General features: G+C 41.0%; 1 protein-coding gene across 4 annotated transcripts in view; it reads left to right on the plus strand.

The window, feature by feature from the left end:
* Nucleotides 1-10,713, plus strand: part of rptor (regulatory associated protein of MTOR, complex 1) — a 95,720-nt gene extending 85,007 nt beyond the window's left edge. For 2 of the 4 annotated variants that reach the window (XM_053638977.1, XM_053638978.1), the window contains exons 30-36: nucleotides 3,568-3,615; nucleotides 5,790-5,896; nucleotides 5,995-6,122; nucleotides 8,069-8,155; nucleotides 8,265-8,381; nucleotides 9,460-9,589; nucleotides 10,337-10,713. In XM_053638977.1, coding sequence (XP_053494952.1) covers nucleotides 3,568-3,615; nucleotides 5,790-5,896; nucleotides 5,995-6,122; nucleotides 8,069-8,155; nucleotides 8,265-8,381; nucleotides 9,460-9,589; nucleotides 10,337-10,405 — 686 coding nt within the window. In that variant the 3' untranslated portion in view covers nucleotides 10,406-10,713. The remainder of the gene's footprint in view (nucleotides 1-3,567; nucleotides 3,616-5,789; nucleotides 5,897-5,994; nucleotides 6,123-8,068; nucleotides 8,156-8,264; nucleotides 8,382-9,459; nucleotides 9,590-10,336) is intronic. The other 2 variants (XM_053638979.1, XM_053638980.1) reach the window with 1 other exon arrangement.
* The last annotated feature ends 4,021 nt before the right edge of the window (nucleotides 10,714-14,734 follow it).

Below are 14,734 nucleotides of genomic sequence, written 5' to 3' on the forward strand. Positions count from 1 at the left end.
CACTCTTACAAAAGGTTATTTAAAGCAGTTTCTTACAGTGATTCAATTGATGCCTTGATTCAGTGATTCACTGAATCATTCAGGCAGAAATCGCTTTAAAACACTGTTAAAGATTGCCTGGTGATTCAAATCATCTGTAAATGAATCAGTGAATCAATAAATCAATAGAATCTGTGTCAGAAATTGCTTTAAATATATTTTTGTAAGAGTGTAAGAGACTAAATAATACGATTAGGTGATAAATGAATCACTTATAAATGATTTCAGTTGTCGGTAAGTGAATGATTCTCTGAGTCATTCAGTGAATTAGAGAATATAATATTATATATAATATTAGAGATACAGAGTTGTTGATTGGAATAAATGAATCAAGGAATCAGTTAATCAGTGCAAGTCAGAAAGACAGAAGAGGTCAACCGATAGTTTTTAAAATTATATAAATATTAATATATATTAACAAATATTAAAGTAAATAAAAGATATAAATTCAAACTGAACCAAAAAGTAATACTCCAAATAACAAATAAAATAGAGACATCCAAAATGAATCAAAAAACCATTTCAAATAACACAACAAAAGTTGTCTGTGTTTTTATTCGCCTCTAGAGGCCACTCTCGTACTGTATAATGACAGTGGACCGCTCCCGCAACAGACACAACCGGGAAAAACTATAACAGATAGTTCCAGCAATTGGCAATCAGTTATCGGTGCCAATTAATCTGCAAAACCGATCAATCAGTCAACCTCCAAAAGACTGCCACTGTAAGGAGCTGTTTCCAAATTTATCCGAGCTAAGAACCCATTTGAAGAGAGTAATGACACGCATCTCGTACGATGGCTAGCAAAGAAAACATGGCCTCAGGAAGTGCTGAATGAGGCTAGCCAGCTTAACGACGGTTTATAAATACAAAACAGGTGGAGTTTTGGCCCAAGCTCGCCACCTAGTGGCACCACCAGGAAGAAACAGTCAAATTCACACACTAGCTTTGCTACAGTCATAAACCAGTCATAAACCAGTCCCTAATGTGCATTGGGTTTGTTATTTATTTGTGGAAACTCCTGAGTGATGCTCGACCTCTGTCCTGCTGTGGGTTTCTCAGAAGCTTTTCCTGCATTTTCTTTGCTTTTTTTGTGTGTTTGTAACTTGACTTTATGGAAGTGGGACACGAGACTCGGCTGAATTTATTCCAGCAGAACTTATTTTTAAACTCTCTCTCTCTCTCTCTCTCTCTCTCTCTCTCTCTCTCTGTCTGCACGGAGGTGAAACTAACAGTGCTGGGGAATTCTGACACGCTGTCGTCTTCTCCCCGCTCTAATTTTGTCTCATTTTTCCTCAGCAGTTAATTACCGAGTTCGTTATGACTCCGGCATGTTAGAGCAGGGGAAGAAAATGAACCAGGCAGGACTCGTGTGGAGCAGAATGGCAAATGACTGTTTTTTAACCCTTTACCCCAAATACATGATATCAGTCTAAGTCTAATATTTATAAGTCTAAAATTATGGAAGTAGAATTCAAGTAGAACCTTGTTTTGAAAACGATGAACACTTAATTACCCACTGAACTCTTAAAGAAGCTTTTTAGAAGCCAAAAATTCTTAATTACCCAATTAACCCAATGAAACTTTGAAAAACCCCTTTTTCGGATGTTAAAACCCATAAATAACGGCTGCTTATATTATTATCCAATTAACTGTGGAAGCTATGAACCCTTACATATCCAATACATTCTTGAAAAACAAATTTCTTTATATACTATGAAGCCTTTACTTAATGAACCCTTAAAGAAGCCTTAAAGAAACTTTTTTTTAGAAGCTGTGAGCCCTTTAATTTTCCAGTGAACTCTTAAAGAACCATTTTAGAACTATTTTGGAGACTAATAATGCTTAATTATGTAAGGAACCTTTGAAGAATCCTTTTAAAATGCTATCAACCCCTAATTATCCTATGAATCCTTAAAGAACCTATGAAGAACCTTATTTTTTTGGCATTATGAACCCTTAATTATCCATTGAACCCTTGAAGAACTCTTTTTAGAAGACTAAAACTCATAAATAATGAGTATTATATACATATTATTATCCAGTCAACTGTGGAAGCTAAGAACTCTGACATATTCAATAAATTTCTGAAGAACGATTTATTTATATATTGTGAGCCATTGAACCAAGGAACCATTGACTAAATATTTTAGAAGCAAACAACCTTTACCTAATGAACCCTTAAAGAACCCTCAAACAAACTTCTTTTTATCCAAGGAACCTTGAAGAACCATTTCTTGTCAACTAAGAACTCTTATTGAACTCCATTGAACTCTTAAATAACCTTTTTGTTAATGCTATGACCTTTTCCAGTTCAATTCTCCAGTGCACCCTTAACGAACCATTTTAGAACCATTTAGGAGACTAGGAACGCTCGATTACGCAAGGACTCCTTGAAGAATCCTTTTTTAAAAGCTATAAACCCCTAATTATCCAATGAATCCTTAAAGAACCCATGAAGAACCTTTTTATGGAAGTTATGAACCCTTAATTATCCAATGAACCCTTGAAGAACCCTTATTGGAACCTGTGAATCCTTTAATTAATTTCCAAAGAGCCCTTTTTGGAAGCCATCATTATTTAAATGAACCCTTAAATAGCCGTTTTTTTGGAATCTTAGAACCCTTAATTACACACAGAACTCTTGAAGAACCTTTTTTGGAACCTAAGAAACTTTAATTATCAAATTAACCATTAAAGAGCTCTTTATTTGAAACCGTGAATCCTTATGTATTGATTGTACCCTTGAAGAACCCTTTTTTGGAAGCTAAGGACCCATCACTTTCCAGTGAACAGTGAAATGTATTAAGAGTGTGGGAGAAAAATAATCTAAAAATGTGCATGTCTTCTTCTGGCTTGGCATGTGTCAGAGGAAGCAGGTGTCAGTCCTCACTCTTGCGGTTCAGCAGCTGTCACACGTCAGGGGACAGTCAGAGAACAGGTGGAAATGAGATACGATAAAAATTAAAGCAGAAACCAGAGAAAAATCGCCCAAAAAAAAGTCGTTTGTGTCAGCGGTCACACCTCTACACTCTCAGTGTGTAGCAAAGTTTCTCCAGGAGTCGTGACTTGTGCATTAATAACACGCGTGTTCAGGATTCTGTATTCTCACACACACACACACAGAGTCTCTCAGCCATGTGTGCAGCTCTAGCCGCAGGCTTTCAGGAGAACTAGTTTTAAATTCATGGAGAAGTTTCCAGGGGTGAGAGAGAGAGAGAGAGAGAGAGATGGAGCTCTGACATTTGTCTCAGCTGCTCTTTAATTGGCTGATGTCATGTTGGGAAACCACAGTCTTATTCTCACTTCCATTTCTGCCGTGTTTATGTGTGTGTGTGTGTGTGTGTGTGTGTGTGCGCATGGGGTAATGCAATGGGGTTCCCTGGCTGATGGACTGACCTGCCCCTGCTCCTCTCCCTCTCTCTCTCTCTCTCTCCTCATCTCTCTCTCACTCTGTCTCTGTATGTCTCTATCTGTTTTTCTGTCTCTGCATATCTCTCTCTCTCTCTCTCTCTCTCTCTCACACAGGTTTAGCTCGGCGGGTTTCAATCTATCTTGACAGAAGTAAGCAGGGAGGTGAGTGCTTCTCTTTCTATCTTGCTTGCTCTCTTTCATTCTCTCTCGCTTGCTCTCCTTTCATCTAGTCATGGCTCATGGCTCCCACCCACCCATCCCTCCTTCCCCCTGATCTCTCTGCGGCCTGTTAGAGAATCACTAATCATCCTCTAGTAGTGATTCTGCTCTGTAGTATCTCACACACACACTCTCCCTCTCTCTATCTCTCTCTCTCTATGTCTCTCTCTATGTCTCTCTCTCTCTCTCAACCTATCCTTGTCAGTGTATAGTGTGTGTTCCTTCATGCACCACAATAATTCAACACACTGCATTATGTTAAAGCTAAATCTCCATCAACTGACTAATCAACTGAAGCAGTGAATCAATGAATCAGTTACACTGTAAATTATGAATCATTTATCAGCAGTGCATACATATCAGCGAGTCCAATCTATGATGTTAATGTAATCTATGTAAATGAATGATTCATTATACATCATGAATCATTTATCAAATGTATGTTACCATTGTATGTCATGTAATCAATGTAACCGTCGATGTAATCGTCGTACATCGTCAATGTAATGGCTCATGATTCCCCATGACTCATGAATCATTTATCAAATGTATGTAACTGTTGATAAATGGTTCATGATTCACCATGACTCTTGAATCATTTATCATGATTTATTGTTTGATGCACTGAATTAGAGAATCATTGATAAAGTGTCATTGATTAGAATCAAGAGTTGAATCAAGTGAATCAGCCAATAAAAGACAAAGAGGACGAAAATGTTGTTATTATTATTATTTTCTATGACCGCATCAGGAGGCAATGGGGAAGTGGGCAGGGCAAGTGATTAAAAAAAAAGTAAGCTAATGGGAAGCAATGCGATGTGACTACTAACAGTGGGAGTGAGGGACGGTGATCCGCTTCTTTATTTCCTCCCACACTGTGAATCATTGTCTGTGATTTTTCTGTTTCGGATATTTGTGTCTAGTGGCAGCTCGAATGTTTGATGTCGAAAAACGAAAAAGCGTCAGCTTTTTGCTTCAGATAGTCATCATAGTCGTGAAGCATTGTTTTCAGCTCGTTCTGAATGGCTGAATTACATGTTTTATGCACAAGTGATGACAGAACCTTTTGGGTGACATGATCTACTTCCTGTATTTGTACAAAAAATTTAAATAAAGGAGTCACGTTTTTACACATGGGATAAAATGTTTCAAATGTAATTGTCTTAAACACCGTCAGTGTAAATTGGACTCTAGGCTTTAGTACAGAATTAAAAATAAAAAAAAGTTTTTTTTTTTAAAAAAACCTATTAAATGCTCGATAGACTCTCTGTAATTGGTTTGAAACAGTCAGGAGGAAGTAAATTAAAGTTTGTGCCCCTAAAACACTTCTTCACTTTCTCTGATAATCATGCATCCTTGTGTGTGTGTGTGTGAGAGAGAGAGAGAGAGAACACTATGTTATGATGTTGTGATGTTATGGTAATATATTAATTAAGCTGATTGTATTAATGAGAGCTTCTTACAGGATAGATGATGTGTGTTACAGCTTTGATGTTTGTGAGGGGAAACCCTTTGTTCAGATCTGTGTGTGTGCATGCGCGCACAGTTTTCCATTTTCAGTCTTTTAAATGACAGCAAAAGTTTTGAAACTAGGGCAGCCATCCTCCGAGTCCAGCCTGGAAAACTAGGTCCTGATCCGCATGGGGTCTGGTGTGTGTGTGCGCGTGTGTGTGTGTGTCCTCCTGTAACTGATGATCGGCTGTCAAGGTGCACAGAGGAATGACGAAATAAACTTGCGTCATGAGCCCGAGCGCACCGGATTGGCCCACCACTAAACCAAATCTCCGTCATCTGAGTCGACGAATCAGTTATTCAGTGATTCATGAATCATTTATCCATGATTCCATGTCAGCATTTCTATTCTGTGACATCAGTAAGTGAATGAATCTCTGATTCATTGATTGATTGAGCGATTCAGTGAATTTGAGAATCACTGACTCATTAATTGAATCAATGATTCAAGGAGTCGATTGATTCAGTGAATCAAGGGGTCGATTGAATCAGTGAAGAGAAAAGGTAGTGTTGTGAATGTGTAATGTGCAGCGAGTGTGTGCATTGTAATTGTAAGAGTCCAATACAGAACTGTGTGTGTGTGTGTGTGTGTGTGTGTGTATAAGGTGCAGGAATGGTGGTGGACTGGGAACAAGAGAACGGGCTCCTCATGACCTCTGGAGATGTTCGAGTCATCCGGATCTGGGACACAGAGAGAGAGATGAAGGTCCAGGTAATTAGTACACACACACACAAAATGAGCCGACTGTGGAAATACACTCGTAGTAAACACTCTGTTAAGTTTGTGTGTGTGTGTGCGCATGTGCTCAGGACATCCCGACAGGAGCAGACAGCTGCGTGACAAGTGTGTCATGTGACCCGCAGCGCTCCCTAGTGGTGGCCGGCCTCGGCGACGGATCTGTGCGTGTGTATGACCGCAGAATGGCTCCCAATGAGTGGTAAGACTCACACAAACACACACACACATGAATCCATATAAAGCTTTAGTAAAGTCAGTTATTATTTGATTTACTTTTTGGGTTTGTTTATTTCATTAAATGAAGAAAGATTCTAATGAGTCACTTTCAGTGTCAAATTTGATTCACTCCTTTTTTTTTAATGAAAGCTTCGATTAGTGAGATTCTTTTATTCACTTTTATTTTATGTGTTTAAATAAATCAATAAAAGGCTTTGATTCCCTGATTCCCTTGTATGCGTTTAATTGAGTCAGTCGAAAGATTCAGTTGAGTCAGATATGATTCACTAGTGACAGTGATTCCCTCTTTTAGCTTGTGTGACTAAATGAATCAGAGAGGAGTCGATTATAAAGCCAGTGTGTCATCTGTGACGCGCGCACACACACACACACACACACACACACTCTGTTTTTATGTGGTGCTACTTCCCAAATCCAAACCTATACCTATTTATTTCAGGCAGAACTGTGTGTGTGTGTGTGTGTGTGTGTGTGTGTGTGTTCGAGTTAGTGTCTGGAGTACTACAATTAGTCACACACACACACCTTGAGACAACAGGGTGATGAAGCTGTAAAGCGCTTCATGAATAATTAATGAATGTTAATTAGGCGGTGAAGCTCCCTCAGGCTCCACAGTTACACACCTAAAACTGTCTCACTGCATTACACTGTCTGTCTCACCTCCTCTCTCTCTTTCTATCTGTCTCACCTCTTTCTATCTGTCTGTCTCTATCGCTCAATCTGTCTCACCTCTTTCTATCTCTCACCTCTCTCTGTCTGTCTCTATTGCTCCATCTGTCTCACCTCTCTATCTGTCTCACCTCTCTCTATCTGTCTCACCTCTCTATATCTGTCTGTCTTTGTCTCGCCTCTTTCTATCTGTCTCATCTCTGTCTGTCTCACCTCTCTCTATCTGTCTCACCTCTCTGTGTGTCTGTCTCACCTCTGTCATGCTGTCTGTCTCTGTCTCATTTCTGTCTACATGTCTCACCTCTCTCTTTATGTCTGTCTCTTTCTCACCTCTCTCTCTGTCTCTGTCCCACCGCTATCTGTCATTCATTCTCTGTCTTACCTCTTTCTGTCATGCTGTCTGTCTCATATTTTCTTCTTTCTGCCTGTCTCATCTCTAACTGTCTCTCCTTTTTCTTTCTGCCTCACCTCATTGTGTCTGTCTTCACTGCGGTTGTCTTCCTCTCTCTCTTTCTCTGTCTCTCTCCCTCTCTCTCTCTCTCTCTCTTATTGAGTGTGAACCTGCTCTTTCATTCCTCTTTCTCTCTTTTTTTAAATCATTATTTTTTCTTTGTTCTCTTTTCCTTTTTTATTCAACATTTTCTCTCCCTCTCTCTTTTTCCGCACATGTACACCTCTCACTTTCTCACTCATCCCACCAGCCATCCGTCTCGGCTCTCTCTCTCTCTCTCTCTCTCTCTCTCTCTCTCTCTCTCTCTCTTTCTCTCTTGCCCTGTTTCATCTCCCTCTCTCTGGCTTCCAGTTTTCTTTATCTTTTTCTTTCTTGTTCTCGTTTCCTCTGTGTGAATGTCATCACTTCACTCTCTCTGTCTCCCTCTCCCTCTGGTTTTTCATATGTGTGTCTCTCTGTATGTCTCGATCACTCTTTTCTGCCCTCACACTCCTTTTCATGTTTGGTAAATTACAACTCTTCAAACAGACTGTAATAAACTCTCTCTCACACACATACACACAGATCCGTCTTTGTGTCTGTCCCCACACTGCAGTGTCTCTTTCTCTCTGTGATTATTTAATCTAAAACCTATTACTGAACACCACATTCCACAACTTTATGGAATTGTGGGTAGGATTTCTTTACAGTGGTCCTGCAGCTCCCCCTAGTGGGTCACATTTGTTATTGCGGCTGTGATTTTAATAACCAGTGAAAATATGTGCAAATGTGTGTGTGTCTGTGTGTAGCCGTGTGATGACGTATCGGGAGCACGGTGCGTGGGTGGTGAAGGCTCACCTGCAGAGAGAGACAGACGGACACATCATAAGTGTTAGGTAACACACACACACACTCGCATAGATGTTCAGACTTCAAAACAATTGCAGGTGTGATATTCTGTGTGTGTGTGTGTGTGTGTGTGTGTGTGTGTGTATGTGCGTGCAGTGTAAATGGAGACGTGCGTTTTTTTGACCCCCGTATGCCTGACTCCATCAACGTGCTACAGACTGTGAAAGGACTGACAGCACTCGACATCCACCCACAGGCCAACCTGTTCGCCTGGTCAGTGACAGTATAACACTCCCAATATTAGTGTACTACATAGTGAACAGGGTGTGGTTTAGTGCACTACATAGTGAACAGGGTGTGGTTTGGTGCACTACATAGTGAACAGGGCATGGTTTAGTGCACTACATAGTGAACAGGGCGTGGTTTAGTGCACTACATAGTGAACAGGGCGTGGTTTAGTGCACTACGTAGTGAACAGGGCATGGTTTAGTGCACTACGTAGTGAACAGGGCGTGGTTTAGTGCACTACATACTGAACAGGGCGTGGTTTAGTGCACTACGTTGTGAACAGGGCGTGGTTTAGTGCACTACATAGTGAACAGGGCGTGGTTTAGTGCACTACGTTGTGAACAGGGCGTGGTTTAGTGCACTACATAGTGAACAGGGCGTGGTTTAGTGCACTTCATAGCGAACAGGGCGTGGTTTAGTGCACTACGTAGCGAACAGGGCGTGGTTTAGTGCACTTCGTAGTGAACAGGGCGTGGTTTAGTGCACTACGTAGTGAACAGGGCATGGTTTAGTGCACTACGTAGTGAACAGGGCGTGGTTTAGTGCACTTCATAGTGAACAGGGCGTGGTTTAGTGCACTACATAGTGAACAGGGCGTGGTTTAGTGCACTACATAGTGAACAGGGCGTGGTTTAGTGCACTACATAGTGAACAGGGCGTGGTTTAGTGCACTACATAGTGAACAGGGTGTGGTTTAGGACACTACAGATGAACGCTTGTTCGAACGCTTGTCTCTCACTAGTGTGAACATAGGATTGTGGGTAGTGTAGTATTTCACATGTAATTTGCCAAAATAATAAATCTCTCTCTCGCTACATCTCTCTTGCTCTCTCTCTACGCCTCTCTTTCTCTCTCTCTACGTCTCACTCTCTCTCCCTATCTCTCTCTCTCTCTTTGTGTCTCTCCCTCTCTCTCTCTACGTCTCACTCTCTCTCCCCATCTCTCTCCATCTGTCTCTCTCCATCTCTCTCTCCATCTCTCTATTGCCCCCCCCTCTCTCTCTCTCTCTCTCTCTGTCTCTCTCTCCGTCTCTCTCTCTCTCTCTCCATCTCTCTCTCCGCAGTGGTTCTATGAATCAGTTCATCGCCGTGTATAACTCCAGTGGTGATGTCATCAGTAATATTAAATACTATGATGGCTTCATGGGGCAGAGGATCGGTGCTATAAGCTGCTTAGCTTTCCACCCATACTGGGTAACACACACACACACACACACACACACATTTCATTTTTGGTTCATCAGTTAAGGATCGTGATTTAAATGAGGAAACTTTGCTGCAGTCCCCTGAGTTTAATCTCTGTTTCACTTATTGCTTTATTAATATGCAGGTGATTTATTAGTACATAGAACAATAACAATCTCTCTTCCTGTTTTCTCTTTCTGTCCGTCTTTTTTCATGTCTCACCCGCCTTATCTGCCCCACCCTCTTTATCTCTCTCTCTGTCTCTCTCTCTTCCCTCTCTTCCTCCTGACTCTGTCTCTCCTTCTTTATCTTCCACTCACTCTGTTTGTCTGTCTTCCTCGCTTACTCACTCTCTGTCTCCTCTCTGTCTTTTTTCTCTCTCTTGCCCCTCTCTGGGTATCTCTCTCTGTCTGTCTCTCTCCTTTTGTGTCTATCTATACCCATCTATCTCTCCCTCTCTCTCTCTCGCCACCATCTTTGTCCATCTATGTTTCTTCATTTCTGTCTATCTGTCTCTGTTTGTCTACCACCACTTTTTCTCTCTGTCTTTTTTCTGTCTTTCGCTCTCTATCTCCCATCTCTCCCTCGCTGTCTCTTTTTCTGTCTCTCTCTCTCCTTCTATCTCTGTCTATACCCCTCTCTCTCTATCTGTCTTGCCCCATCTCTGTTTTTCTCTGTCTGTCTTTCACATTTCATTCAAAAACACGTTCCTCTGTCCCCCTCCCTCCCTCTGTCTGTCTCTCTCCCTCGCTCTAGCCGCACTTGGCCGTGGGCAGTAACGACTACTACATGTCCATCTACTCAGCGGACAAGAGACTGAGATAACACCATGACCTCTGACCTTTTGACCTTACGTGCCCCAAGTGGGCGGGATGTAAATGACTTCTTGTACATATGCAACTACCACCATGAATGTTTAGTGAAGGCTGCTGAACTTTCACAGTCACTATTGGAATAACAACAGTAATAATAGAGTAATTATTATTATTATTATTATTATCATTATTATTATTTTGGAGTTCTTGATTGTAGACTTGGCTGTGCTGAGCAGTGTGTATATTTAAACTGCAATTATGAAAAACAGATACGTATATTTTACAGATCAGTAAAGGAGGCAGTGAAGTTGCCTCTCTTCGGAGTCTAAAAAGGGGCGGGGCCTGGGGGGTGGGGGGCAGGAAGTGCCCGGGGAACTCTTTACTAATGCATTATATTGAGATATGGAGTGTTATAAGTGAGTGGTGTCTTGCTATCTCAAAAGGGTGAGGGGGTGGTGGGGGGGGGGTGTCTAGGAATGTGGGAGGAGTCTTATAACAAATGCATTATGTGACAGTGAGAGATGAAAGAGGGGGTGGAGTCTGGGAGATGGGCCTTAAAAGAGGGTAGGCTGTAGGAGTGTGGGCCTAGAAGTGGGCGGAGACTTATAACAAATGCATTATATGAAATCCAGGGCCTTAAAAGGGATTCAGATATTATGCATTGGTTACGACTGTGAGTGGGGGCGGAGTCTGACAGCAGGTGGTTGGAGTCACACTATTAATGCAATATGAGATTGAGTGTCTAGAGAAGGGGTGGAAACTTGACGTTTCTGGGGGTCTCACACTGTTATTGCATTATATGAGAAAAGGAGATAAAAGGGGAGGAGTCTTGAAGTCAGGTCTCAATATGAATGCATTACGTGGGTGGGGTCTGAGAGTATGTTACCCAAAAGTGGGAGGTACCTGGCCCTGGGTGAGGTCATGAACGTTTGTAGGGGTGATGTCAGAGGTGAGCACCACACCTACCTACCACACACACACACTCACACACACACACACACACACACACACACACACACACACACACACACACACACACTCACTAGACCCAAATGCATATTTATACATGTGCTGATGTCACAATTATCACAAGTACAAATATTATCACCGTTTATGATATTCTCAGATTAGCATGTTTTCTCACACAGCTGCCTCATGGCTTAGCTTGCTAATCTAAATGTTTAAAATCCATGCATGTGCCAAAAAAACGTTATTGTTTTTGATAACATTTTATTTGACGCTTTTATAGAACTTTCATCAGCATCGGTTACTTCTCGGAGATTGACGTATACGACACTTGACACCACATGCATCCTGGAAAATTGTCCTGATAATCTGTTATGCGATGTATTATGTTACACCATGGGAAAATACTCCTTCCTGATTGGCAGGTGGGGACGTGTGCATATTTTTCACACGTTTTGCGCAGGAGCTCCCCATTTTACAGTCGGAGTACGCTGCTACAAGTTATTAATCAGAAATACACAAAAAGAGCCAAATGAACCAATCGACATGTGAATCTGGAGTGATTGACAGTTGTATTAGGTGTGAACTCTCTGATTTGAACTGACCACTTGGAGGCCCCGCCCCTTTCCCTCCATCTCAGATTAGTAATCTCTCGTTTCGTCTCGATTTTCCTGTTTCAAAGACGTCTTCACTTTTTGCCACGGTAAACAAAGAGTGTTTAGAAAAAGAAAAAAGAAGAACAACCTTACGAAATGTACTGATAGCAACATTTTGAAACCAGCCGCAAGTTTATTTTTATATCATCAAGAAATATTTACGAAGCCTCTGATTGTTTAAACGCTTCAGAGTATCCGTGATATAAGCGTGTTGTCAAGGAGGCTTTATTACACCATCACTACCCGAGGATTGTTTGGTGTAGGGAACCTTGTTAGGCAGTTTGTAAATTTGGAAATGACGTTAAATTATAGTATTGTGAACGCGTGATTAAAAACTTGCACAGTTACCGTGACAACATCGGCACATGCCTCATACAGTATATATTGTACTTTGCTCTGATATGATGGATTGTTTTTATATACACTGACTTCCTCTAGTGAAACAGGACTCACTTTCTGGGGGGGGGGATTTATCTGGAGGAACATTTAAAGGTTCTATGAAGAACCCTACATCCTGCTGTTTTACCTGTAATACAGGGTTCCAACCGTTCTCTTTTTCTTTAAAGTTGTATGTAAGGTTTCATTTTTGTTGTTTATATTATATGCGGTTTTCTGATTATTTTTCACCCTGTGTTTCAGTACTGTCTTTAACACGTCCTCGTCTTTAACGCTTCCCCTCACTTCCTGTCACATGAGGGACCACTTAAGGTACAAAGGAACAAGTGTGGAACAGCTTGCTGACTAGTTAACGGCAATGCAGTTTGCCTTGCAAACTCTAATAAATGGAACAAGATTCATTTCACCGATGTAGAAAGAAATTTTAAAATGACATGCCGCACCTTTAACAGTTTAAAGGTGCAGTATGTCGTTTTAAAATTTCTTTCTAGACTTGTAGCAATAAAGAAATGTGAACAAAATTCCTTAGCAAAATTGTATTTTGCAAACTACCATACAATCAACTCGAATAGTTTTTGTTTCAGGCTTGTGTTTAAATTCTTTATGGCCCGTAAAATTAGCTCCAACCCGCAAGGCAGAACAGAGCAGTTCAATCTGTGCTGGTTTTCTTACAACACATCTTACAAGGAAAACTGTTTCACCAGATAATGTGGGGTTGTTTATTAGGGGAAAGGGAAAATATATAAGATGTAATTGTTTTCATTACTTTACCTCATAAGCAGCAGAGGGTGCTAAATATCGCACACTGCTCCTTTAAGATGCCGAAGACGTTGCAACCAAATGGAAGACTTCAAGAGGGCGTTTTAAAACAGTACTTATGTGTTTGTTTCTTGTTTTTCTCTTTCTTTCTTTTGTATGTTGCTTGTTTTTCTTGATTATGACTTCTTCTGCCTGGATCTTGTTGACGGCGTTTCAGCTGAAAATCTCTCCACACACACCTCACCTCACGTCTTACTTTAGCTGAATAAAAAATGTCTGCCTGCAACCACTCGGACTGATTTCAGGAGCTTACATTAAAGGACTTCGGCCCCTGACCCACCTCACAGAGGACTCCCCGATGCACACCTACGACTGTACGACTATCTCTCTTTGAGTTTTAATGTTTTAGATTTAAACTGTAAAAAAAATTATAATAATAAGAAAAGCTAGTAGAATGAATTGATGCAATCAGGTGTTCTCTCTGCGACTGTAGACTGCTTTTGCTGGCTGTGGTTTTTATGACAGGAGAAGAAATCGTTGAAATAAAACCAAATACATGAATGAACCTCTCGTCTCGTTTGCGTGAATTTAAAAAAAAAAAAAAAATTGACCCAAGCTCAGAGCTGTTATTATTTATCTCACCCTGCTTGATAGCATGATGTTTTGTTGATTCTGACTTTCTCACAATTTCTGTATAAAGCTGATTTGATTTGTGGGCGGGACTAATGATAGCTCCGTTACTGACATCACAAATTACTTTCCAGTTTAGGTGTTTACACAGAACCATCATGCTAATCTAGATAGATAGTTTAGCCAGTAGTGATGAACAAAATTGTGGTTGCTATGGTAATGTTGTATTATGTTTCCAGTCTTGCCGATACTCTGATCTTAACAGGTCTGAAAGCATCTCAGCAAGGTGATCTGTGCTTCCAAGTGAACTCTAGTGAATTTGCAATTGCACATAAAGCGACAAAACGCCCAGTGACCGTTCATCTTCAATGAGAGCTGGCAACATGAGCGACGGTGATCACGTATGGGCGTGTCCAGTGACTTTGTAAGTTGAGAAAAGTTTAACTTTATGCAAATTTGGAACAACTTGGTGCAGTGACCACCAATAGGAGTGAAGACAGTAGAGAGCAAGTGATCCGTAGTCACGCGTGCTTAGCTTAGGGTCTTAGCAGGTTTAAAGCAACAACAAACAAAAAAAACAACAATAAAAGAAATAATACTGAAACACTCACCTTTTGTTGCAATCGAGCAAAATCCCAGTGTAGCTCCTATCTTGGGTGAGGTGTCCGGCTTGTCGCTGCTTTGGCGCCTGGGAACAAGCAGTACCTAGCCGGACACTTCACCCAGGAAGCATAGAGACCACGGGTGAAGAGCTGCAGTCCGGCCCCCAGTCACCATCAAACATATAGTGAATGACACCCTGATGGTGATGCTCACTTACTGAGATAGGAGCTACACTGGGATTTTGCTCAATTGGAACAAAAAGTTAGGGTTTTTTTTTTATTAGTATTTTGCTTTAAACGTGCTAAGCTAATTGGCACTTGTGCTTTGGC

Source organism: Ictalurus furcatus, chromosome 12, assembly GCF_023375685.1.
Source record: "Ictalurus furcatus strain D&B chromosome 12, Billie_1.0, whole genome shotgun sequence".
Taxonomy (NCBI): Eukaryota; Metazoa; Chordata; class Actinopteri; order Siluriformes; family Ictaluridae; genus Ictalurus; species Ictalurus furcatus.